Source organism: Argopecten irradians, chromosome 7 (assembly GCF_041381155.1).
Source record: "Argopecten irradians isolate NY chromosome 7, Ai_NY, whole genome shotgun sequence".
In the NCBI taxonomy this organism is placed as follows: domain Eukaryota; kingdom Metazoa; phylum Mollusca; class Bivalvia; order Pectinida; family Pectinidae; genus Argopecten; species Argopecten irradians.
The window spans coordinates 44542289-44569186 of NC_091140.1; the positions used below are offsets into that span (position 1 = coordinate 44542289).

The 26898-nt window shown below is 43.8% G+C and overlaps 1 protein-coding gene across 1 annotated transcript; it reads right to left on the reverse strand.

Annotated features, from left to right (window-relative positions):
- Positions 1–9899: 9899 nt before the first annotated feature.
- LOC138327258 (uncharacterized) lies at positions 9900–25465 on the reverse strand. Its single transcript, XM_069273235.1, has 3 exons — positions 25216–25465; positions 24905–24994; positions 9900–11431 (listed from the first exon to the last, which is right to left on the reverse strand). The coding sequence occupies exons 1-3, from the start codon at positions 25463–25465 to the stop codon at positions 9900–9902; spliced, it is 1872 nt and encodes a 623-aa protein (XP_069129336.1).
- Positions 25466–26898: the final 1433 nt, after the last annotated feature.

Here is a 26898-nt window from a genome sequence, read left to right on the forward strand (position 1 = left end):
ACTACCCGTAAATAGGGTGAACTGAGATGACAAAGAGCAATAATTTGTTTTCCATTTTCCCAAAAGTATTATTATTTTGTAAAAAAAATTATTTAAAGCAAAATTTTCCGTTCAAATTCTGAAAAAATACTGAGATATAAAGTATACAATCTACTCAAATAATTTATGAATAAAAACAATATTAAAAAAGGATGACTTATTTTGACATATTTGTGAAGGTAGTTTTAGTGAAAATGAAAACAAAGATTTCAGGCCCTTTGGGCCTTTTTAAAATCACAAACGTTATTTTAAAGGGGCAACTAGTAGAACTTTCGACTTGCAAAGTATAAAGAAAATGTGGCTGCGGGAGTTTTATGGAAATTTTACCATTACCTTGAACACTACCTTTTAAGAAAAAAAAATAGATAAACCTAAGGCTATTTGAGCATTCGTCAAGCCTCGTGTTGAGCAGTCAAACTCTTTCGATTTGATTAATATACCCTTGTCCACGTGGGGTTTTAGATTGTATTAATCGTTACTTTTCTCCTTGTCTTTCAGATGATGCCATGCTAGATAATAATGGTTACGCTTTCTGCACCTTCGATCGTGACATCACTGTTCATACTCATTATCACGGTTGTGTCGAAGATCACCGTGGTGGTTGGTGGTACGCCAGTCCTTGCAGCCTTACTAACCTCAATGGCGAATACACGAATGAACAACATATCAACCGAAATTAATGAACTGGATTTATTTTCCTGATGGTGTCGTATATTTTGTGCCTATAAAGAAATCAAAGATGATGATCCAATAGACACACAATGGAATCGAGTATTGTACTGTATAATATTAAATTTCCGTTACGTTTGAATATAAAGATGTTTAAATGAAAATTGAGCGTGCTATGTAAAACAATATAATTTCATTGGGTATTAGTATATAAGACAGATGTATCAGCCGAATTAATTTATAACCATGTTTATTAGCGTTGTAAATGGAGTGAAAAATATTTGCGTCAATCTCTCGGGTCACTATGTCTTCCCTGCTATAGGGGATCCAGTGATAGACTGAAATCGAATAACACCCCGTCAACTTTGACCTATATTTAACACAAAACAATTTTATTCTGAACATTTACCGTAATTTTAAAAGGAAAAAATATGTTAAATCCAAGATGTTAAGGTCATTGTAGCTTGAATGGAAATAGAACCGATCACGAGACGTTTTGAAGCCACGTTTCCTACTCACAAACATTAATAATAGATAAATCATAATTTTTTTATATGAATCACGGTTTGTAAATTTATCTGGCTGTCAGTGCATATGCAATTAATCTTTCGCAATATTTGGCGAATCAAATTTTCGCGTTCATAGCAATCATCTGTGAATATCTTGAAAATATCAACCATGCGAAAATAATCGATTATACGATAAGTAGGCTTAAGCAGCATTCGACCAGAGATATTTCTGATTCCACTCTGACAACAAGTGGTTAAGACAAGAACTAAAATAGCATATAACGTATATATGATATGTATTCGTAGGATCTTATATTATCTTATCTTTTCTCTTCTTTCTAACTGACTTTATTCTTCTTAACGTCTTCCTTGACGCCACCTTACTTTTTGCCTTCTGTTGAGTGCTCGCCCCCTGTTAGGTAGGTTCAGAGTTCTATTCCCTCCCCTGGCCGAGACACACCAACGTCTATTAAAAAGTAGTTTTTCCTGCTCCTGCTTAGCGCTCAGCATGCAATGAATAGGACCACTGGTTCGCTCGTTGTCAGTATAAAGCAATCGGTTCGAATGTATTGCTTTTTGTTTTCGGTGGCATATTTCAGTGATAGGCACTATAAAAGGGCAAGAGTTCCACTATACGCGAGTGTTTGTAGTTTATGCTTCATATTACTGTAGAACTTTGTAATCTTGTGAGCATTTTGTTGATGTTTTGTTCCACTGAAAGAAGTAAAAAGTATCAATATCATAATACGTATGTAAATATCATTCTGTTTGCCGAAAATATTCTCTTGTTTTTTTTTTCAAATCTAAGACCTAAATAATTAGCAATTATAAAAATTATTGGATGTTCATTCAGATTTGAAACATTTAATGTAAGCCGTTTATGGATAGTTTTTACAAAATGTAATATATTGTTGTTTCATTTACCAATTCATAATAAAAATTATATCTCTTTTTTATATAAAGTATTCTGTGATTATTCTGTGTTGAAAACAATGAATCGTGGAGCTAGTGGTAATATCAAAGGATGTTTATGAATATTTCTCCAGATACATTTTTTCACACGTTTGTTGATCGGTGCTTTACTTTTTGGAACCTTTATTAAATTATGATGAAATACTCATTTGAATTTGCCAACAAAATCCGATTATGAAATATTTTTGTAACGCAATAGAGAATGTCTCTGCTTCAATTTACGTATATAGTGTTTTTTATAGATATTTTAACATTACAATTGAACTGTTCAAAAATATATGTTTGTACACCTTAAATATGCTTCATCGCTAACACAGCATAAATGATACTCATCATTTGAACAATAATTGGTGTTTAATCGTGTATAAATATGTCTAATTAACACAAAATCAATATAAAATAATTAATTTTGCTTTTGGTTCATGCCCAATCATTACAGCATTCCATATAGGACGTAGTGCCAAGGATGCAATTAATTATTTTCAATATTTTTATCTTGAAGTAAAATAAGAAGTTCAAACTTTTTAATGGTGGCAATGGTGTAAAGTATGTAATTTTTCTCAATAAAAATACTTAATCGTCTACTCCAGTTTTTTTTAAGAAAACTACCTGCGGTTGAGCATCTTTAATCATTGCCTAATACATTGGAATAAAACAAATGAAATCTGCCATGTGCGTCAATTTCAAAGAAACTTGTGTTAATGACTTTGAACACATCATCTGCACGTATGAATCCTAGAAAACTGAATTAACAGCATCTGCGACTCCAGTTGTACATCGTACTTTCGTTTATAATGCTTTGATCCTAATGAATATTCATAAAATAACACACAAGTGAATAATTGTAAGCGGAACTATTGAAAATCAAAGTTTAAGATGTCGACCTTGGATGCTTGACCTCTGGCGCAGATGCTTGATTCCGGAGAGGTAATCAAATATTACATGCCATGGTAAGAAAATAAAAAACAAATATGTTGTATCAAACATGTATTGTAATCCAGACTTATAGAAAAACAACGGGGATAGGGAGTAAAGAGATGGAGGTAGGAGTAGAGAGTAGAGAGTAAGGGGTGAGGTAGGAGTAGAGAGTAGAGAGTAAGGGTGAGGTAGGAGAAGAGAGTAGAGAGTAAGGGGGGTAGGAGTAGAAGTAGAGAGTAAGGGGTGAGGTAGGAGTAGAGAGTAGAGAGTAAGGGGATTAGGTAGGAGTAGAGAGTAGAGAGTAAGTTAGGTAGAGAGGTAGGAGTAGAGAGTAGCGAGTAAGGGGTGAGGTAGATGAGTAGAGAGTAAGGGGTGAGGTAGGAGTAGAGAGTAGAGTGGTAAGTGGGTAGTAGAGAGTAGTAGAGAGAGGTAAGGGATGAGGTAGGAGTAGAGAGTAGAGAGTAAGGGGTGAGGTAGGAGTAGGAGTAGAGAGTAAGGGGTGAGGTAGGAGTAGAGAGAAGTAGAGAGTAAGGGGTGAGGTAGGAGTAGAGAGTAGAGAGTAAGGAGGTAGGAGTAGGAGTAGAGAGTAAGGGATGAGGTAGGATGATAGTAGAGGTAAGGGGTGAGGTAGGAGTAGAGGAGTAAGGGGTGAGGGTGAGGAGTAGAGGTAGAGGGTAAGGGTAGAGGTAGGAGTAGAGAGGAGTAAGGGGTGAGGTAGGAGTAGAGAGTAAGGGTAAGGGGTGAGGTAGGAGTAGAGAGTAAGGGGGTGAGGTAGGAGTAGAGAGTAGAGAGTAAGGGGTGAGGTAGGAGTAGAGAGTAAGGGGTGAGGTAGGAGTAGAGGAGTAGAGAGTAAGGGGTGAGGTAGGAGGAGAGAGTAGAGTAAGGGTGAGGTAGGAGTAGAGAGTAGAGAGTAAGGGGTGAGGTAGGAGTAGAGAGTAGAGAGTAAGGTGAGGTAGGTAGAGAGTAGAGAGTAGAGGTAATGGGTGAGGTAGGAGTAGAGAGGTAGAGAGGGGTGAGGAGAGTAGGAGTAGAGAGTAAGGGGTGAGGTAGGAGGAGAGTAGAGAGTAGAGGGGTGAGGTAGGTAGGAGTAGAGAGTAAGGGTAGAGAGGATGGTGAGGTAGGAGTAGAGAGTAGAGAGTAAGGGGTGAGGTAGGAGTAGAGGTTTACGGTTTAGAGTAGTTAGAGGCGTAAGGGGTGGCAGGTAGTGTTGTGCAGTATAGAAATAAGGGGTGTGAGGGTTCGGAGTAGTGTGTAGAGAGTAGAAGTGTTAGTGGGGTATGGTAGGAGTAGAGAGTAGAGAGTAGAGCGTTAGGGGTGAGTTTGGAGTAGAGTGTAGAAGCGTCAGGAGTAGAGAGAGTTGGTGGTCGAGTGTTGTGGGTTAGGGGTGAGGTGGTGGTGAGAGTTGTGAGTTTGGGGTGTGGTGAGGTGAGTGCTGGTGTAGAGAGTAAGCGGGTGTTGGTTGGTGGATGAGTTGAGGGTTTTGCGGGTACTGGTTGGTGTGTGTGTGTAGGAGTGGTTAGCGCGGTGGAGGCTAGGAGTAGAGAGTAGTGCGTAAGGGGTGTGGTAGGAAGAATCGAGCGTAGAGAGGGTAAGGGGTATGTGGGTTGGAAGTAGAGAGTAGAGTGTAGAGTGTTAAGGGGTGAGATTGGAGTTGGTGAGTAGTGCGTAATGGGGTGAGGTTGGAGTAAAACTAGTTAGAGAGTAAAGGGTGAGATAGGAGTAGGAGTTGAGAGTAAAGGGTATGGGGGTGAGGGTTAGGAGGGGAGGAGGAAGAGGGTAAGGTTTGAACGGATAGGTGTAGAGAGCTAGAGAGTAAGGGGTGTGGTTGGTGTAGACGTGTAGAGTGTATGGGTGTGAGGTAGGCAGCTTGAGTGTTGAAGTATAAGGGGTGTAGGTTGGAAGTAGAGAAGTGTTGTGAGTTAGGGGTGAGGTATGAGGTAGTAGTGAGTAGTGAGTTTGGGGTTTGGTAGGCAGTATGAGAGGTTTGAGAGTATGGGGTTAGGTTGGACGTAGAGTGTTGAGCGTAATGGTTGGGAGTTTGGATGAGAGGGTACGAGTGTAAGGTGTGTTTGTACGGCGTAAGAGTGGGTGTAGAGCTAAGGTTGTTTGCCCCCCCCCCCCCCCCCCCCCCCCCCCCCCCCCCCCCCCCCCCACCTTGGTAGGATGTGTTGTAGTAGAGGGTTGAGGAAGGTGTTAGTGCCGTTGGAAGATGTAGTGGATGTGTGGTTGGAAGTAGTGTAGTAAAGGGTGAAAGTGAGTTAGGGTAGGGCGGTGGAGAGTAGTGGGTAACGGGTGATTGTAGAGTAAGTAGAAGGAGTAATAGACGTAAAGGGGTGAGGTGTGTGTTGATGGTTAGAGATGAGGGTTGGAGCGTAGGCGGAGAGAGTAATGGGTGAGTCAGAGATTGTTGTTGTGTAGAGAGTAAGGGTAGTGATGGTGGGAGAAAGCAGAGTAGAAGGAGATAAGGTAGTTTGTGAGGTATGGAGTAGTGAGCTAGCTGGAGGTAGACGATTATAAGAGGTGAGCGTCTGGAGTAGAGAGTATAGGGTAAGGGGTGAGGTTGGTTAGTACGAGAGTGTTGCTGGGGTAGAGGGTAGCAGGTTGAAGGTAGGAGAAGAGAGTATAGGGGGCTTTGTGATGGTAGGAGTAGAGAGTAGAGAGTAAGGGGTGAGGTGAGGGGTAGGAGTAGAGAGTAGAGGGTAAGGATGTAAAGGTAGGTAGTAGTAGAGGTAAGAGAGTAAGGGGATGACCCCCCCCCCCCCCCCCCCCCCCCCCCCCCCCCCCCCCCCCCCCCCCCCCCCCCCCCCCCTACTTCTTCGTGTGTAGAGAGTAAGGGAAGTAGGTAGGGGGTAGTGAGTAGAGCGCTAAAGGGATGAGGTTTAGGAGTTAGAGAGTAAGAGAGTAAGGGCGTGAGGTAGGGCAGTAGGAGACGTAGAGACGTAAGGGGATGAGGTAGGAGTTGTGAGTTTACGAGAATGAAGGGGTGAGATAGGTAGGAGTGAGTAAGGGGTAGAGGGTAAGGAGTGAGAGTAGAGGGTAAGGGCGTGAGAGGAGGAGGGAGGGTAGAGGATTGAGGGGTATGGTAGGCGTACGAGAGTAGAGTGGTAAGTGATGTAGGTTGGAGAAGTGTGGGAGAGTAAGGGTAGAGTGTAAGTGGGAGGTAGAAGAAGAGAGTAGAGGTAAGTCGGGAGGTAGAAGAAGAGAGTAGAGAGTTAAGGGGGAAGGTAGAACGTAGAGGGCTTAAGGGTAGTGAGGTAGAGACGGAGAGTGTGTGGAGAGGATGAGAGGTATGAGTGAGGTAGAAGTAGAGGAGTTTTAAGAGTGTAAGTTAGAGAGTATGGAGTTAGTAGAGAGAGTAGAGCGGTAAGGATGTTAGGTAGGAGTAGGAGGTGAGCAGTAAGGGGTGAGGTGAGGGGTAAGAGAGTATGAGGGTTAGGGCGTGAGGTTGGTGTAGAGAGTACGAGGGGTAAGGGGTTTGGCTAGGGAGTAGAGATCAATAGTTAGGGAAGCGTACAAGATTGAGGTAGGAGTAGAGTGTAGAGAGTAAAGGGATGAGGTAGGAGGAGTGAGAGTAGAGGGTAAGGAGATGACGGTAGGAGTAGAGTGTAGAAGAGTAAGCGTGGTGTGTAGGGAGTTAGAGAGTATGTAGTTGAGGTTAGAGGATGAGAGGAGAGTGTAGAGAGTATAGGGATGAGGTAGTAGGTAGAGTAGAGAGTAGGAGCGTCGAGGGGGTTAGGTAGGAGTAGAGCAGTAATAGTGAGGGGTGGGTTGAGGTTGGAGTAGAGAGTAGCGAGCGTTACGGGGTTGAGGTAGGAAGTAGAGTGTAGCAGGGTTAAGCGCGGTTAGGTAGGTGCTGAGGAGTTGAGTAGAGGGTAGGAGGGTACAGTTGTCTTAGGTGAGTTGAGATGTAGAGAGTATGGGCGTGAGGTAGGAGTAGAGAAGGTAGAGAGCGTACACGGGTGTGAGGTAGCGTGTAGTAGAGTAGTGAGCTAAGGCGGGTGAGGTTGGTAGGTGAGTGTAGAGGGTAAGGGGTGCAGGTTGGAGTAGATGAGTAGAGGAGTTACGGGGTGAGGTTGGAGTAGAGAGTAGAGAGTAAGGGGTGATTGGTAGGAGAAGTGGCGTAAGTAGTGTGGTTATGTGGAGAGAGGTGAGTGTTAAGGGGTGAGGTAGGAAGTTGAGAGTACGAGGGTAAGAGGGTTAGGCTTGAGTGTAGTGGAGATGTTCGAGAGTGAGGGGATGAGTAAGGTGTAGTTGAGAGTAGAGGGTAGGGGGTTTTTTTGGTAGGTGTAAAGTGTTGAGAGTATGGGGATGTGGTAGGAGTTGTGAGTAGAGATAATACGGTGACGGTTGGAGGTAGTAGGAGTTAGTATAGTAAGGAATAGAGATGTAAGAGAGTAGAGTGTAAGAGTAGATGAGGGGTGAGTTTTGGAGTAGAAGAGTAAGAGAGTAAGGGTAGGAATGGAGAGTAACAGGAGGAGAGGACGTAGGAGTAGATAGGGTGTAGGTTGGTGGTAGAGAGTAGGGGTAAGGGGTGAGGTAGGAGGAGAGAGTAGAGGAGTAAAGGGGTGTAGGTAGGGAGTAGAGGGATTAGAGGGGGAGGGGTGAGGTAGGGGTAGAGAGTAGAGAGTAGGGGTGAGGTTTGGAGCAGAGAGTAGAGAGTTAGGGGATAGGTGGGGTGAGCAGAGGTAAGGCGGTGAGGTATGGGTAGATGAGTAGAGAGTAAGGGGTGAAGGCTAGGGGTGGGAGAGTGTAGAGGTGTATGGGGTGCAGGTAGGGGTAGAGAGTTGTAGTGAGGAAGCGGGTGAGGTTGGAGGAGCAGAGTAGAGAGTAAGGGGTGAGGTAGGAGTTGACGAGTAAAGGGTAAGGGTATGAGGTAGGAGTTGAGAGTAGAGGGTAAAGGGTTGAGGTATGAGTAGTGTGTAGTGAGTAAGGGGTTTAGGTAGGGTAGTAGAGTAGAGATGTATGAGATGAGGTAAGAGTGGGTAGAGAGTGGGTGAGTAAGGGGTGGGGAGGTAGGAGTAGTAAAGGGTGAGGTAAGGGTGGTGAGGTAGGAGTGAGGGTATGGGGGTAGAGTGTGGGGAGGTAGGGAGGTAAGGGTGAGGGTGAGTAGAGAGTAGAGGGTGGGGTGTAGGGGTAGTAAGGTAGAGAGGGTGGAGAGTAGTAGGGTAGGGTAGGGAGTAGAGTAGGTAAGGGGGGGAGTAGGAGAGGGTAAAGGGTAGGAGGTGGAGGTAGAGTAAGGGTGGGGTAGGGGTAGGGGGTAGGAGAGGGAGTGTAGGGTGTAAGAGGGGGGTAGGAGTAAGGTGGGTGAGGGGGGGAGGTAGGAGTAGAGGGGTGGGGTAGGGGGTAGAGAGTAAGGGGTAGGGTAAGGGGTAGTAAGGGTGGGGTAGTAGAGGTAGGGGAGAGGAGTGAGGGTAGGAGGGGAGGGAGGTAGGGTAGGGGTAGGAGTAAGAGTAAGGGGTGAGGGTAAGGGGTCAGTAAAGGGGAGGTAGGAGTAGGGGGTGGGGAGGTAGGAGTAAGGGTGGGTGTAGGGGTGGGTAGAGTAGGAGTAGGTAGAGAGGTAGGTAGAAGGGGTGGGTGTAGGGGGTAGGGGTAGGAGGTAGGGAGTAAGGGGGGTCAGTAAGGTGGTGTAGGGTAGAATAGTAGGTTGTAGGGAGGGGAGAGTAGAGTAAGGGTAGGGTGTAGGGGTGGGGGGTAGTAAGGGTGAGGTGTAGGGGGAGTAAGGAGGAGTAAGGTAAGTAGGGGTAGAGGTAGGGGTAAGGAAGTAAGGTAGGAGTGGGAGAGGGTAGGGTGTAGAGGGTAGGTAGGGTAAGGGTGGGTGAGGGGTGGGGAGGTAGGAGTAAGGGTGGGTGTAGGGGTGGGGGAGGGTAGTGGGTAGGTTAAGGGGTAGGGGGGGAGGGGTAGTAGTAGGGTGGGTAGGGGTGGGGAGGTAGGAGTAAGGTAGGGGTAGTAGGGTAGGGGGAGGGTAGGAGTAAGGGTGGGTGTAGGTAGTGGGGGAGGTAGGATTAGGTGGAGTAGGGGAGAGTAGGAGTAAGGGGGTGTAGGGTGGGGAGGTAGGAGTAAGGTATGGGTGTAGGAAGTAGAGGTAGGAGTAAGGGATGGGTGTAAGGAGGGAGTAGAGTAAGGAGGGGGGGAGAGGTAGAGTGAGGGGTAAGGGTGAGGTAGGAGTAAGGGTAAGGGGTAGGGAGGAGAAGTAGGAGAGTAAGGGGTAGAGGAGGTAAGGGGGTAGGGTGTAAGGGGGAGAGGAGGGAGTAAGGGGTGTAGGGGTAGGGAGGTCAGAGTAAGGGTAGAGTGTGGGTGTAAGGGTAGGGGGGGTAGGGTAAGGGGGGTGAGGGGGTAGGGGGGTAGGAGAGGGTGGGTGGTGTAGGAGGGTAGAGTAGTGTAGGGTGGGTGTAGGGTAGGTAGAGTAAGGTGGGGTAGGAGGGAACTAAGGTAGGGTAGAGGGAGGGGTGGGGGTAGAAGTAGGGGGGTAGTAGGGGTGAGGGAGGTAGGAGTAGAGTAGTGGGTGTAGGGGTAAGGGGGGGAGTAAGGGTGGGTGTAGGGGGGGGGGTAGGAGTAAGAGAGTAGGGGGGGGGGGAGAAGTAGGAGGGAGGGGGTAGAGTGTGGGGGGTAGTAAAGTAAGGGAGGGGAGGGAGTAGGAGTAAGGGGTAGTAAGGGTGGAGAGGAGGGTAAGGGGAAAGTAGGGTAGGAGTAGGGTAGAGTGTGTAAGGGGTGTGGGGAGGTAGGAGTAAGGGTAGGAGGTTGTAGGGGTAGAGGGTAGAAGTAAGGGTGGGTCAGAAGTAGAGGGGAGGAGGGTCAGGAGGTAGGGGGTAGGGGTGAGGTAGGAGTAAGGGATGGGTGGTAGGGTAGGGAGTAGGGTAAGGGTGGGGTAGGGTGGGGGGTAGGTAGTAAGAGGTAGGAGGGTGGGGAGGGTAGAGAGTAAGGGTGGGTGTAGGGAGTGGGGAGAGTAGGGTAAGGGATGGGAGTAGGAGTAGGGGGTAGGAGTAAGGGTGGGTGTAGGGGGTAGAGTAGAGAGTAAGGGGGTGTAGTAGGGGGGAGGAGAACTAAGGGGGATGAGGGAAGGAGTAAGGTGGGTGTAGGTAGGGTAGAAGTAGTAGGGTAGTAGAGGGTAGGAGTAGGAGGGGGTGAGGGTAGTAGAGTAGTAAGAGTAGAGGTAGGAGGGGTAGGAGTAGGGTAGGAGTAGGGGTGAGGGGTAGGAGTGGGTAGGGTAAGAGTAAGGGGGGGTAGTGGGATGGGTAGGGAGGGGGGTGAGGTAGGAGTAGGGTAGAGAGTAGGGGGTGAGGGTAGGGGGTAGAAGTAAGGGGTAAGGGGTAGAGGAGTAGGGGTAGGTAGGGGAGGTAGGTGAGGGGTGGAGGAGGTAGTAGAGAGTAAGGGTGAGGGTAGTAAGAGAGTAGGGGTAGAGAAGTAAGGTAGGAGAGGGAGAGAGTAGGGGGGAGGAGGTAGTAGAAGTAGAGGTAGGAAGGGGAGTAGAGAGTAAGGGGGTGAGGGGGGAGGTAGGAGTAAGGGTGGGGTAGGAGGTAGGAGTAGGGGTGGGGTAGGGGAGGTAGGGTGAGGGTAGAGGAGGAGGTAGGAGTAAGGTAGAGTAGTAGGTAAGGGGGAGGTAGGGAGAGAGGAGGAGGTAGGAGGTAGAGTAAGGGGGTGTAGGGTGGGGAAGTAAGGGGGAGAGGGGTAGAGGAGTAGAGTAAGGGTAGGTGTTAGGGTGAGGGTAGAGGTAGTAGAGAGTAAAGGGGTGAGGTAGGTAGGGGGAGAGGGTAGGAGTAAGGGGGAGGGTAGAAGTAGGGGTGGTAGAGAGTAGGGTAGAAGTAAGGGGTAGTAGAGAGTAAGGGGGTTGAGGGGAGGAGTAGGAGAGGGAGTAAGGTGAGGGGTAGATGGTAGGTAGAGAGTAGAGGGGGTGAGGAGGTGTAAGGGTAGGAGTAGGGAGGGTGGTAGGGGAGGGAGTAGGGTAAGGGAGTAAGGGAGTAGGTAGTAAGGGTGGGTAGGGGTAGAGGAGGAAGTAGAGGTGGGGAGTAGGGGAGGTAAGGTAGGGTAGGGGAAGGGTGTAGGGGGTAGAGAGGGTAGGAGAGGGGTAAAGGTAGGAGTAGAAGTAGAGTAGTAGAGGTAGGGTAGGGGGAGGGGGTAGAGTGGGTGAGAGGTAGAGGTAGAGTAGTAGAGTAGAGGGTAGGAAGTAGGGTAGAGAGTAAGGGTAGGGTGAGGGGAGGTGAGGAGAGAGTAGGAGGGTGGGGTAGGGGTACAGAAGTAAGAGAGGAGGTAGTAGGGAGGAGAGTAAGGGGTGGGTGAGGGGTAGGAGAGTAGAGGTAAGGGGTAGAGTAGTAAGGGTAGGGGTAGAACTAAGGGTAGGGAGGAGTAGGGTCAGAGTAGGGGTGGGGTCAGTAGGAGTAGAGGTAGGGGGTAGAAGTAAGGGTAAGGGGAGTAGGGGTAAAGTAAGGGGGAGGGTAGGAGGTAGGAGTAAGGGGTGAGGGTAGGGGGGTAAGGGGTGAGGTAGGAGTAGAGGTAAGGAGAGAGGGGGTAGAGGGTAAGAGGGGTAGTTAAGGGGTAGTAGGGGAGTAGAGAGTGTAAGGTGAGGGGGTAGGGTAGTGGGTGAGGGGAAGAGAGTAGAGTAAAGGTAGGGGTAGGGGAGTAGGTAGGGAGAGAGTAAGGGGTGAGGGGAGGGTAGGAGTAGAGGGTAAGGGGTGAGGGAGAGGGTAGGGGTAAGGGAGAGGTAGGAGTAGGAGTAGGGAGTAGGGTAGGGGTGTGAGAGTAGGGTAGAGTAGAGGGGGTAAGGGTGAGTGAGGGGTGAGGGTAGGGGAAGGGTAGGTAGTAAGGGTGAGGGAAGTAAGAGTAGGGTGGGGGTAAGGAGTAAGGTAAGGGAGGAGGAGGTAAGAGGGTAGGTAGGTAAGGGGTGAGGTAGTAGTAGAGGGTAGGGGTAGGGGAGGGTAAAGGGTAGAGGGAGGGTAAGGGTAGGTAGAGTAAGGGTAGGGGTAGGGTAGAAGTAGGAGGTAAGGGGGAGGAGGGTAGGTAGGGAGAGAGTAGAGGGTAAGGGGTAGAAGGGGGTAGGGTAGGGGTAGAAGTAAGTAGGGAGAGGTAGAGAGTAAGGGGTAGGGGGAGAAGAAGTGAGGGTAGGGAGAGGGGAGGGAGTCAGAAGTAAGGGTAGGAGGGGTAGAGGGTAGAAGAGTAGAGAGAGTAGGGTAGGGGTGAGGGTAGGGTAGAGTAAAGGGGTGGGTAGGAGGTAGAGAAGGTAGAGAGTGAGGGGTAGAGGGAGGTAGGGTAGGGTGAGGGTAGAGAGTAAGGGTAGGGGAGTAGGTAGGGAGGTAGGAGTAGTGAGGGTGTAGGGGAGGTAGGGGAGTAAGAGTGAGGGTAGGGTAGTAGAGTAGGGGGGTAGGAGTAAGGGTAGGGAGTAGGGTAGGGGTAGTAGTAAAGGGGGAGGGGGGGGAGAGTAAGAGTGAAGGGTAGGGGAGGAGTAAGGGGGAGGTAGGAGTAGAGGGTAAGGGGTAGGGTAGTAGAGAATAAGGGGTGGAGGGATGAGCTAGAGTGTAATGGGATGAGGAACAAGATAGAGGTAAGGGGGGAGGGAGGAAGTAGAGAGGTAGTGTGTGAGGGATGAGTAGAGGGTAAGTGGTGAGGGAGGAGTTTAGAGACGGTAAGGGGTGAGGTAGGAAGTAGAGAGTAAGGGTTGAGAATTGTAGTAAGTAAGGGATGAGGTGGGAGGAATAGAGACTGTAAGGGGTGAGGGAGGAGTTGAGAGTTAGGGGTGTGGGAGGAAGTAGATGAGTATGGGTAGAGTAGGAGTAGTAGTGTAGAGTAAAGAGGCGTGAGGAAGTTGAAGTAGAGAGTAAGGGGTGGAAGGGATATGAGTAGAGTAGTGAAGTAAGGGGTGACGGGATGAGTAGAGAGTATGTGGTGAGGGAAGAATAGAGAGTAAGGGGTCGAGGATTGAGTAGGGAGAGTAAGGGGTGAGGGATGAGTAAGTGTAAGGGAGTGAGGTACAAGTTAGGTAAGGGGTGAGTGAGCTGAGAGATAAGGGGGAGAGAAGAATAGAGTGTAAAAGGGGTGAGGGATGAGTAGATAGTAAAGTGGTGAGGGGATGCAGTAGTAGAGTGTAAGGGGTGTGGGAGGAGTAGAGGTGTTGAGAGTGATGTAGGAGTAGTGATAAGGGTATGCAATTGAGTAAGTAAGGGTTGGAGGGTAGGATAGAGAGGATGGGGTTAGAGGAGTTAGAGGTGTAAAGGGTAGGAGTAGAGTAGTAGAGGGTAAGGGGTGAGGTAGGAGTAGTGAGTAGAGAGTAAGAGATGGAGTGTAGGAATTGGAGTATAGAGCGTACAGGGGTGAGGTCAGCGTAGTAGAGTGAAGGGTGAGGAGTTGAGGTAAGGAGTAGAGGGGTGAGAGGAGTAAAGGGGTAAGAGTAAGGGGTGAGGTTTTTTTTGAGTAGAGAGTAGAGGGTGAGGGAGTGAGTAAGAGTAGAGCGTAGGGTTGGGGATGAGTAGATAGTAAGTGGTGAGGGATGAGTAGAAGTAAGGGATGGAGGAGGGAGTAGAGAGGTAGAGAGTAAGGGGTTGGAGTAGGATGATAGAGTAGTAAGTTGGTGAGGTAGGAGTTATAGAGTTAGAGGTAAGGGGGTGAGGTTGGGAGTAGAGAGTTAGAGCGTAAGCGGAGTTGAGGTATGGAGTAGAGAGCTTAGAGAGTAAAGGGTTAGGTTGGTAGTAGAGAGTAGAGAGTAAGGGATGGAGGTAGGAGTAGAGAGTAGAGGGTAAAAGGGTGAGGTATGGAGTAGAGAGTTGAGAGGGGTAACGGGTGAGATAGGAGTAGTAGATAAGGGATGTAGAGAGGAGTAGAAGAGTAGAGCGGAAGGGATGAGGTAAGGATAAGAGTAGAGGGTAAATGGTGAGTAGGAGAGAGAGTTAGAGCGTAAGGGATGAGGTATGAGGTAGAGAGTAGAGAAGTAAGGGATGAGGTAGGATAGAGTAGTAGAGGGTAAGGGATTTGGTAGGGAGTAGAGAGTAGAGGGTTAAAGGGAGGAGTAGGAGTTAGAGAGATAGTAGTGGTAAACGGGTGAGATAGGAGTAGAGAGTAAGGGATGTGGGAGGAGTAGAGAGTAGAGGCGCCGGGTTTGGGTTACATGTAGCGTCGACGCTCAGTAACGTATTAGCAACCAAACAAAGGACTATTATCTTACTTTCAGAATTTTCGGAGAATATTTGAAAATAACAAAAACTTGACATATTTACGCATTGTATATGCGGGAAGATAAAAACAGTTGACTCAATGTGAAATAAAACAAATATTGAATAAATAAATATTGTTAATAAAATATGGTGAAGTCATGAAAATTCTTAAAGCTATAATGGAGTAATCAATGCGCTTGCTTTGATTGTTTCGAATTTCTGACATGTATTATTATTAATGTATAATATGAATTCATATGTCTTTATTACAGGACATACCAATTGCTCTACCACCATGCCATGATTGTATAAATTCATTATTTTTTAAATGATGTGTGTCAACAAATAGATGGTTCGCGAAGCTTTTTAGCGACTTTGCTGTCCTCGCCGGGATCCATCTTACTAATTTAATGAATGATATCATTCTGATGCAATTATTTTGGCGCAATCTGTCGATCGTCCCAGTTGGCATTCTTGCTCACACTTCCGTACCCGGCTGAACGGCGGGCCGATGCTTTTTTAACATTCAATCAGTCGTCAAAAAAGTCACCACGAAAATGTCCTCATAGCAGTTATACACGAACATCTATTCACTCGAAGCTTTACAGTAATTTGTTTCCAGTGACACTTATAACTTGCAAGGTTAGGTCCATACTTTTCTGCAATACTTCGTGTTTCTGAGGCTTAGAGATATTGGTTATCATTCCTTATCAGTTTGTCAACGAAGTTATTTTTTATCATCTCGTGTCATGGCACAAAGTTTATAAAAAAATCTGCTCGTGGTTGTATGGGCAGAAATTATACATATATTGTATATTTGAACATAAGGACTTACCCTGTTAATGATACAATCCTCGCATACCCTCCACGGACTAACATAAATGTCATATATTTCCGCCACCAGTACTATCTCATGAGTTCAGAAGAACATAAACTGACCAACCATAGCGATATTCCATGTAATGTCCTGTTGAAACAAAACACAGGCCTTAAGTTTTAGTTATGACCATATGAATGGATATAAATGAAAATAATAAAATACTGAAAAATTAGTAATGCGACCTTACGATTACACACTAATACCTAGAGCTAAAACTTTAATTAGTTCTCTGAGGCAGGAGCGATTTTCTAAACAATGTTGCAACAGCTAATGAAACAAATGGTGTGTTTTACTACTAATTTTGGGTATACAAATAATTTCCAGAAATCCTTGCTAGATAATGGATTTATGAAACCGATTTACCCTAGAGACATATATAATAAAATAGTAATAATTGACACCGACAATACGATAACAACCCGGTGTCCTGCCGTTAAACTCATTAACCAGGTGCAGCGAGTTATATAACAATTACCAACAGCAAATGAAACCAATGTTTTGATCATACTACTTAGTATGGTAGAGAGCTTTTTTTCAAAATTCTTACTAAATACATCTATGTGAAATCGTTATCCCCATGAGATAGATTGTATGTATTGTTTCACTGAAGTGTGTCTGGTTTTCATCATATTGTGTACCGATATAGGCACATCAGGTTTTTTAAACACAACATTATCAAGATTTTATCTAGTGAGGCTGAAACGTGTCATTATGGATCTTTTTGTTTCCTAATCAATGTGATTAAAAAAATTGAAAGAATTCTGCCAATCAGATACTATTGAAACGCTTAAACAAGCCGTTTTATAAAATAAACATCGCAGCTTTCTTTATCAGCACATGAACATTTTGCGTACACGAAAATGCAAAATTCCTTATGTGGTCTTCTTTAGATAAAAACATCCAATAACGCTCCAAGCATTTTGCGACACTGCAATGCACAATACATAAGTATTTTCCTGAACTTTACCTTTCAGGATGTATACGTCAGTACACAAAACTTTAATAATGTAAGGATGTTTTTATTGCAAAAGTGGTAAGAGTTCATTCACCTTCAATACTGTACAGTATTGCCGAACATAAGTTTAACATGTGATTTTCTGTTGGAAAACATTCATATAGAGAGACAGCAAATAGTCCGGTTAGAGAGTTTCGTAACCGGTAGAGAGAAGAGGTTTAGAGAGTAGGTGGAAGTGGGTAAGGGCAGATAAGAAAAGTAGAGAGGGAATGGGTATGGAGGGGTAGGGGGTAGGGGATAGAGAGGTTGATTGGTAGAAGGTAAGGGTAGAGAGTAGAACAGCCGAGAGAAAGAGTAGAAGAAAGACGGTTGGAGTAGAGAGTCAGAGGGTTAGATGGGTGGTAATGCGTAGGGTAAGGCTACGAAGGTAGGGATAGGGGGAAAGGGAAGAAGGTGTGGAATAGAGGGTAAGGAAGTGGTAAGGAATGTAATGGGTTATGGGGCAGAGTATAAAGGTAGAGGGTAAATTAGAGAGTTGAGGTTAACAGGTTAAGAGCCATCAGGGTAAAGGGTAGGGAAAGAGTGTAAGAGTAAAGGGTAAGGATAGAGGGAAGGGGTAGAGGGTAAGGGGTCGAGGTAGAAAGGTAGGCGTAGAGGGTGAAGGGTGAAGGATATATAGCATATTGTAAAAAAAGGGTTGGTGGTAGGGTAAGAAGGTAGCGATAGAGGGTCAGGAGTAGGGGTAATTGGTGAGAGGGTGTAAAGTAGAGGAGTTCGAAGTAGACGCGTAAAAGGCCAGTGTAGAGGGTAGATACCAGAGAGAGTAAAGAGTTTTGGTAGAGCTAGTGGGAAGTGGATAGAGAGAACTGACCGAAGGGTGTAGATAGTTATATATAGAGGGTCAAATGTGGTAATGGTACAGGGGTAGGAAGTTAGAGGATAGGGTTAGAGGGAATATACTTTTAAGCCATGAAATAACTCTAATTGGTAATTTTGTATTAGGCCGCGAGTGACTCATTAAAAAATAATGTTTTATAATCAAATTATGGGCTTGAATAGCATGACTAACGAGTTTTATTTAATAGTGTGAAGCATTATAGTCAATGATTTTTGAAATCGCCCATCTTTAAGTCTATATGTATGCAATACAATTATCACAGTGACTGATGTAAGCCAACATTGGCTTGACTAAACATTTACATTTGAGGAAAATATAACTATTATGTGAAAATTTTACAAAATGAGATATTTTGAACCTGAAGAGAAAACAAAACAATACCCTGATTTATGACTTTAAAAACAACGACATTGACTTGGTTTCCGCCATACATTGGGGATGGGAAAGCCAATCAAATAATTATTTATATGAAGTGAATTGGCGTATCCATTGATCACACATAAAATATGGGACTAATGTTAACAGTGATAGAGTAAAAGTTGTTGCCTATGATTGAAACACAGATTCTGACCAACGTAATTATGTAGCTGAAAGATAATACCATTCCATATGCAACTCACAGCATATATTTCTCGACATTTTGCTTCCTTAAGTGAACACTAAAAGAAACAATAGGAAATTATTCCTACTAGATAAGATATAAAGAAACATAATGAATATTAAATTAGGCATTATTGGCTTATTCTTTTCGGTGATACATTGAAATACACCTGACATTAGATTATTGGATAAATTTCAAAATAGTTTATCTATCTTTTTAAAAGACCTTTCAACAATAAAAAAAACCCGGCAAGAAATCTAAAATATACATTGGTCTTTCCAATTTCCATTCACGAGTCATGAGACAGAGTCGAAATAAGGGAAGGTGGTCCCTAGAAGCCAATGGCTTATCAATAGACCGAATATCAGGTAAATCAGGTAAAAAAGAGTCCTTCTGTTTTGGAAATCGGTCATTTAAAATGATATTTCATTATTGTGCCGCATCCCTCCGTAAATGTTTCTAAACTATGATTTTTTTTCAGTCCTCGCAAGTTGTCAAAGCTGACTCAGTAATTTGTTAAAAAAATGTAGATATTCCTATTGTATTTTCAATGTGGTAGAACATAATTAGTTGAAATGAACACCTGGTCGTGGTTGGACAGGTTGAACAATTTTTTATACCCAACGATACCTTATACCCTTTGTACAAGAACAAAGGAACCTATAGAGGGGTGGTTTTTTTCATATATGTTGTGTCTTTTGTTGTTGTGTTTTTATTTTATATAAACGTGCTTTTTCGTGAACTCTCTTTTGTCCTAGTTTTAAAAATGCATAAATCTTAAGAGTCGTGGTTTTTAATGTCCTTTTAAGATATACATGTTTAATGCGTTAATATGAAACAGGATAAGAAAGTAAAACTAGTGCAAACGCTATATTTTACAAAAAAAAACAAATTTAGTATGAGTAATCGTAACTGTATGTACTTTTAATAAACAAAAATTCCATTAAGAATATCAACTGAGGCATTTTTAGATGCGGCTTTTCAAAGTTGATATTACGCCACGTCTCTGAACAGGCAGCTTTGAGAAAATACCAAACCATATACATTTTCACTATAGTCCCAGCCGAAGCCTTCTTGTGATTACCTTGCTCTTCACTTCCGTAGGTATAAACATTTTGGTTTTTATTACCATTTTAACAACTACGAGGTAACAAATCACCACTGTGAATTCTAGATTGTGTGCGCAAACTCCAATCGGTTTTATTCCCCAAGATACCCTGCAGTGGTATGCGGAGTAAATGGTAATACAGCTTACTCAATAAAACAGAATATGAATACAAAGCAGTCAGCTAGCGATGAGTGCAACGATTCAGTAATGCAGTGAGTTATGACTTAAGTAACTTCTTAATGCGTACATACACTCTATAAAAACGTTTTCAAACTACAATACAACAAGTAAAGATGTTCTATCCTAACGAAATGCAACAACCCAGATGAAGCATAGTTCGGGCTTTTTTTTTTTATTTTTTTTTATTTTTTAACACCTTGCTGCCTGCGGTTAGAATGAGTCTTGACCAAAGCATACGACCATCGTTGGTTGATTTAAATTCATTAATACTTCCCGAAATCTTTCAATAACATTGTAAATATTTTTATGAATTATCCTGTAGCCACTTGTAGAACCTACAACAACGTTTTTATTCATTTTTCAAAGGCGTGTTTAAAAGGATAATAGGGTATAGTATCGTCCCTTTTGATAATATCCGCGTAACGATCGGCGCTTTGTCTTGGTTTTCGTTTCGGCTTCGTGAATAACAATTTATATTGCGCCAACAAAATATGACACAGAACGACCACTATGTAAAGTCTCTTCCTAAAATACGCAATAAGTAAACGGTTTAAAAAGTTACCTTTTGTTTTTTTTTTCTTTCACAAATAATATCATTGTTGTCTTATTTTAAACTGCAGTTTGTAAAAAATTGAATTGAGCTTGTGATACCACAGTCAACAAGGAAAAATAGCATCCTCATTTTTTAAAAAAAGAAAAAAGAAAAAACGGTCAAAGCGTTTGTGTACACAGTATCCAACATGAAATGAAGCGAATGACCCCAGAGCTTAATTACCCTTCAATATCCTTTTAACAAATTCCCCAGACCATCTAAGTACAAATGAACATGTATCTGATGGAGTGTTGTATTTGTAAGGGTAGGTTGTTCACATTGCCAATGGTCCCTAGATAAATGAAACCTACCCCTTATTAGTAAAATATATAACATACATAATATGTTTTAACAATACAAACGTCTCTCTTCTTTCAATCAATATGTTGGCAGTCGAAATGCCGCATATGTAAACTAGATAAAGCAATTCAAAAGCATTATATTTTTTCCGCTGCCAGTAATTTCTACATGCATTAGGGAATTGATTTAGATTTCACAACGCGAATACACCGAAACCTGATGTCTTTGCTCGTCATGGGCTGAATTGATTCATAATGAAAATAGAGTAGGTAACAACGTTCGGGAAATGCACCCGTGTGACCAGTAACATCATCAAAAGAAGCGATTTGAATTAAAACTGGTAATATGATTTGTGTTACCGTCTCCTTTTCTCATCAAGTTTCATGTCCAGGAAATAAGTGTTGCCTATACCGAAATCCATGTCGAGATTCACCAGCTTACCATCCAAAAAACGAAGCAATTGGTAATTGCCAACCTTAGTTTACATTTCGGACGTCACAGGTCACAAAATGTATTCTCAAAAGTTCAATGATTGTTTTCATTTGTTTAGGGTTATTAAAACCTAGACAGTATTACAATAATTAAGTTAAAAAGTAATTAAAACAGTTGACTGTTAATAAATTTAATTAGAATGCAATATTTTTTTTTTTTTTTTTTTTTTTTTTTTTTTTTTTTTTTTTTTTTTTTTTTATTTTTTATTTATGCAACATAAATTTTTTTATTGCAAATCAATACTTTTTCTGATATCATGCAAGAAATGCGTGTGTGTCTGATAATATTGGATATAGTGAATAAAGTTGGATCCGCCAAACATTTTATACATTTCTGAAACATTTTTATTCATCGATTACCCCTCAACGAACGAGGAACATGTGCAATCTAGTGTGCTAAAAATTAAAATACTTCATGTTTTCTGCACAATTTTAATTAGTTTAAATTTATAATTCTACTACTATATTGAAAGTTCGAACAATGTCTAGTAGTTCTGCAAACGAATTCGGCGCAGAATTGATTGTAGCTTGTAGTTTTTTTTATGAAAGCCAACTGCATAGGAAAAACTGAAACTTTGCTAGAAAAAATCTAACACTCCATAACCTAGGTGATTTGATATTCGTCAAAAGTTCATTTGAATTTTCAATAATTTAATAAAAATAAAGATATACAGCAGACCAAGATTGTCCGCGAAATATGACAAATGGCTAAAGTATAACAAACTTAGAACGAATGTTTATTGAAGGATGTGAGTTTTAGAATTTTTTTCATTTTTTGTGCTAGCCTTCAAAGTTGGCTTAACGAAGTATACAAAATACGCTACTTCTTTTTGTTTAGCTCGCCGCATCAAAATGAATATCAAGTTAAATGATGATATACCACACACAGGTTGATCGAATCTTCTGTTTTCGGTCTCCGATTTCTTTCAATCAATTATATGGTACAATCCAATATAGCGATTGTCAATCAATACGTGATACAACCAAAACCTGTAACGAGCAACGCGGATCCTGGTTCGTCCCGATGGTCTCTCGGAATCTAGCTTGTGTCCTTTGGGTAGCGAATAATAATGAACGGTGGTATAACTAATAAAACGCCTCAATCATCAATAGACAGAACCATATGATCAGAATATCTACAAAAGGGATTCATATGCGAGAAATACCAATTAACAAAATGCCCTGTACTATTTATGCTATGCGGCCTGAACAAGTACAATACCTAATAATCAATACATATAAGACCATATAACAGCGCAAACGGCACTATTCCGATGCCCGCGCACGGTTGTCCACTTCTGGCCGCAGTGGCTACTATAGACAATGTTTCGCCTAAAGCCACTACACTATCGAACACAGAGCGGTAACGCACGCCCGATGCTCCTGCTCACGTACTACTTGGCTCATGTTTATCGCGGCGCAGCGGTGACTTCGGTCGATGCGTCCGCGCACTTTGCTTCACGCTTCGTCAGTGTTGCTATCTACAATGCTGGGATGTCGTGTACTCAGACAACCCATCGGCGATCTGTTATCACACTAAACACCACGAAATGGTCTTAGTCAAGAACTTTCACAGGGATCTTATTCAGGTCCTTGTACATTACCTGTTTAAGTTTTTTTTTCGATCTGTCCACAGCAAACAACCATCTCCCCGATATATGACGTGAGAGCACACCATTTAATTTATACCAAAATGACTGTTGTCCCATATTTTGTTACACGGAAAAACAGGGTCATCTTCATTTGCACTATATGTCCTCAGTCACCCCGAACGCTTGAATTAACTTAAACAACTACACCTACAACCTAAAGAATATACAACGACACTGATACGCACGTGCTCGCAATGAAATACATCAACGCTAACAAAGGTTTGACAATACTGAAACTATATACAATACATCACATGCTACCCGTAACTGAAACACGGGCACATTCGGTCGTTGTATACACTGTGTTGATTTTAAAAATCAAAACGTGGGTCAAATGCCCACGGCACATGTATTTTACAAACAAAGAGACAACAAAACGAAAAGAAGTAAAACTCCTCTCGTTTCGATGACAAATATGATTTAAGGAAAAAAACTTTCCTGTTTTTCATCACATTAACGCTCTCCTCAGGATTAATGCGTCCGCGCATTTGTAAGTCAATAGTATATCACTTCCTAGTGGACTACGAACAAAATCTTTAACAAATTCAATAAGAAACTGTTTAAAAGAATTGTCATGAACACTAATTATTTAAACTAAAACCAACTTTTAAACTGTCTTTCTCAACACACTTCGATGTCTGATAATATATCTAGTCCCATACCACTCTTCCTCCGACATCTCTTCACAAGTTATCACTCCGGCCCACTGTTCGTTTCTTGTTCAGCACTCCGGAAATGAATGCGTTTGCAGCCCATCAGTCTGCGGTTCTTCATTCTGCACATGTTCTGTTGACTCCGCACAGAGATCTGACAGTAGAAAGGTGAGAAACACTGCCGCTTATAGCTTGAACCAGAGAGGAATGTGGTCTTATTTGAGGCTGATCACTGTGGTCGCGGCCAAAAAACCCCAGACCAGTGCCTTCTGATGAGGTGTACAGTACTCGTACAAGGTGCACTGGATGTCGCACATGTCGTTTTGAGGGAGCTGGTGGTCATTTGCAAAGCATCGGTTTTGTGTTGAGCTACTACAGCTGACGGTGTGACCCTCTGTCATTTGCGATATTACCGTACTTGTACCCGAAGATTCTGTCGCCTGTGGCGCATGTTCATATTTTACAGGAGACCGTCCTAATCGCGAACACCTGTGATGCTTTCCTTTTCAGCTTTGTCACTATAGGCTTGGTTGGTTTACGGATTGTTCTACCTAACTCTAATTCCGATGATGTACACTGGGCCTCAATTTCGCCCATTACAGATAACAAGCGCACCCAGATCTTGCCTTTCCCACTCGCTTTTCACTACTTTCACGTCCTGCATCCTGTATGTTAGGTCAGAATATCGTATCTAAGACCTTGTATGGCCCACGCCAGTAACTCGTAAACTTTGGCGAGAGACCTGGCTTCTTTTGTGGGAAAGAACACGTACACCATCTCACCCCTTTCCCGAATGTCTGCCAGCTCAATTTCTGGTCATCGGAACTGCGTTTTGTCGGAGCATTGCCCCTGTTGAGTGTTCGCGGACAAATGCACTGAGCCTCTTTCCATTTTCTCCTGTAATTCCCACACCCATTGGTGTTGGGGAATGGTTTTTTGCACCCCGTGGCATCCTCGTAGCATCAAATCAAGTTGCGTTGCCACCTCCACGACCAGAGTTAAACTTGTTTTGGTGTAAAAATCGTTGTTTCATGCTGGGTATGACCGGTAAAGTGCCATCATGACATAGGGGATGTAGGTGTCCCAGTCCTGAATGCTTTTCATCTCACAGAACGTACACAGTACACCATATTGATTGTTACGATTTTGTTGAAACGCTCCACCCACCCATCTGGAGTTGGAGAATGGAGTAAGTTGTCGTTCTGGTTTTAATTCGATGTGCAGTCAGCTGGCACAATTTTAGTTAATTTGTCTGAAAAGGCTTTCCCTTCAAATTGGCATCCCTTGGTCTGAGTGGATATACTTGTTGGCACACATCAGACCGAAACCTGGCAACAACTTCTCTTCTTTCAACAAAGTATACGGGCGACAGTGCTAGCTTCCATGTTTGGCATAGCAAAAACTCTCCGTCCATTTTGTATAATAGTCACTGTCCACCAGTATAAAACGGTTTGCCAGCATCTGTTTCAGGTAACTCCCCCAATAATGTCTGTTGCAATTCATTTTCCATGGGCGAACCTGAGTGTACCATTCCCATAGGCCGCTCGCTTAGTTCTCAAGGGATTTTTTCTTCTTGTGCACAGCTCACACCCCGCTGCATAGCTTCTTTGTATCAGCTTGAAGTCCTGGTCCAGTTAGTACCGCTGCCTTATGTTTTGCAATAGTTTTTACGGATACCAAAATGCCCTGATGTTTTGGAATCGTGACACTGTTGTAAACACTTGTCCTCCGCTCTGATTTCGGTACTACGCCTTGCAGCCATGTTTCTTTTGTATCCATGTCCTGAGCCATCGTCTATAAAGTATCCCTGAATCTACGGTTAGTCTGTCCCACTGTGACCACAGTGATTTAACCACAAAGTTATCCCCTTTTGTGAGTAGGCCGATTGCCAGCCTCCAACCATTTCTTTACAACTGTGATATTTTTTATCCATCTCTTGTTTTTGGAGCAAAGAAGATTCGCCGGCGGTACTTTTCATCGTTATCTTTTACTGCCTTTCGTACACGGTTAACCGTGTCGTCCGCTTTTTCCCAGTCAGGGTTCAAAACCGCATTGTCTGCACGGCATTCTACTTAATGCATCTGCGTTTTGGTGTTTAACACCTGGCCTGTGTTTCTAATGTCCATTTCGAAGGTTTCCAAGTATCTCTATCCACCTTGCAAGTTGTCCTTCTGGTTCTTGAAACGAAGAAGCCAACGCAGAGACCCATGGTCAGTTCTTACCCTGAACTTTCTTTCGTAGAGATAATGGCGGAACATCTTTTACAAAAGCTACAATGGCCAACAGTTCCTTCCGTGTGACACAGTATTGTCGCTCTGTTTTAGTCAAGGTAAGACTTGCATATGCTATTACCCTTTTCCTCATTGTCAATATTCTGTGATAGCACAGCTCCTATCGCCGCATTCCTGGCGTCGGTATCCAAAATGAACGGTTTTGTGAAGTCTGGGTGAGCAAGGATGGAGCACTGACTGAACTGCTTCTTTAGCTTCCTGAAAAGCTTCCCTCACATTCTTCTGTCCAGATGAAATCTTTACCTTTTTCAGTCAAGCGGTGCAAGCATTTAGCTATGGCAGAAAACTGATGGATAAATCTCCTGTAATAGCTACAAAGTCCAAGGAAAGACCTTACATCTGTAACATTGGTTGGGTTGGCCATTCACTAACAACTTTCACTTTCATCGGGGTCGGTGGCAATACCCTCCTCAGAAAACAACGTTTGTCCTAGGAAGTGCACAAGTTTTGCAAACAGTCGGCACTTCTTCGGTTTCAGTTTCAAGCCAGCGGTTTTTGCAATCTGTCGAAGACCGTTGTAAGTTTTCGCCATCATATCCTCAAACGTTTTCCCCAACACGATAACATCATCGAGGTAGACAAGGCAAATTTGCCATTGCACTCCTGCAAGGACCGTCTCCATTAGCCTTTGGGAAAGTAGCGGGTGCTGAACACAAACCAAAAGGCATCGATCGGAATTGAAACAATCCTTTTCTGGGTCGCGAATGCAGTCTTTGGTCTATCACTCTGGTCAACCTCCACCTGCCAATATCCTGAACACAGGTCAAGGGTTGAAAACCACGAGTTTACTAGACAACTGGTCCAGCGAATCGTCTATACGTGGCAGAGGGGTAGGGCGTCTTTGATACTCACATTGTTGAGCTGCCTGTAGTCGACGCAGAAGCGAGTAGATCCATCCTTTTTCTTTACCAACACGATCCCTGTGGACCATGGACTGCATGATGGCTCTATAACCTGTTTGAACAGCATATCGTCAACCAAGGTGTCCACTTCACCACGCATATGTACCGGCTCACGCCTAGCAGGTTGTTTTTAACTATTATCGGCCTTGCATCTCCGGTATCTATCTTGTGGCGAACAATGTCAGTTCTACCAAGATCATAATTCGAGACAGCAAATAAACTTGAATACTTTTGATAGTAATCGGTCAACTTCTTGTGCCTGTTTCTTGCGTTAAACCTGTTGTCGTCTCGTCTCTCAGACGCTTCAGTTCCTCATTTGTGCTGCCTACTGCTCAAACTGTAGACCGTGGCGCCACCTCAAGAACCTGACTAACTTGTGAAAGCTCTCCAATCATGGTTCCACTGTGCACAATTTTGTGTTTCATCGGAGACATTCATGATGCGCACCAGTATAATATCATCCTTTGATTCCACAAATGCTCTCGCTACCAGACCCCTATCAGAGTTAAGAAACCTCTCTGCTGGTTCAACGATACCTAAACCCTTATGGTCTAGCGCCTTCAGCTTCTAACACTTTGCCAAGACATATAAATTCTGACCGAGGTGAATGCTTACTGTTTCTTGAGCAGTACCAGTGGAGTGTTGTTTGTCCCAATACTTAGAATTTTCTTATTCACATCGATGACAGCATCATGCGCCTTTAGGAAATCTAGTCCTAGAATACCATCTAAGGTGAGATCTGCGACAATCATATCCATTTCTGAACTGACGGTCGTCCAGTGCAATAGTGAAATTGCCTTTACCCGACAGTACGAGATCGCTGCCTCCTGGCTGCTGCCACCTGGTATGTGTGACTTTAGCATGATCTGGCTTTCCACCCAACGGCCGGCGTTGGTACAGTTTAGTAATGACAACAGGGATAGAGAGGCTCCCTGTGTCGACACAGAGAGGAAAAGTCGCATTGGTTTCAAATATCTTTTACTTTTACATACCATCCCTGCTTCTTTGGCTACTGAGCTTACCTCCAATGCGGAAGGCTTTGACTTTTTCCCGTATCATGCGCCGTCGTTCTCTGCGCGTCCGCAAACTAATTGCTGCCGGCTCATTGTTCTTTAAATATCCTTCACTCTTTTGCCTTTAGACTTCTGCTGTT

Excerpts from the sequence above, each read along its gene's own strand:
- LOC138327258 (XM_069273235.1), bottom strand. The coding sequence starts at position 25,465 with ATGGAGACGGTCCTTGCAGGAGTGCAATGGCAAATTTGCCTTGTCTAC. Across the intron at positions 24,995-25,215 it reads CCCCGATGAAAGTGAAAGTT|ACTTCACAAAACCGTTCATT; the intron begins GTTAGTGAATGG and ends TTGCTCACCCAG. Across the intron at positions 11,432-24,904 it reads TATTGACAATGAGGAAAAGG|TTCTACCCCTACCCTTACTA; the intron begins GTAATAGCATAT and ends CCCTACCCTTAG.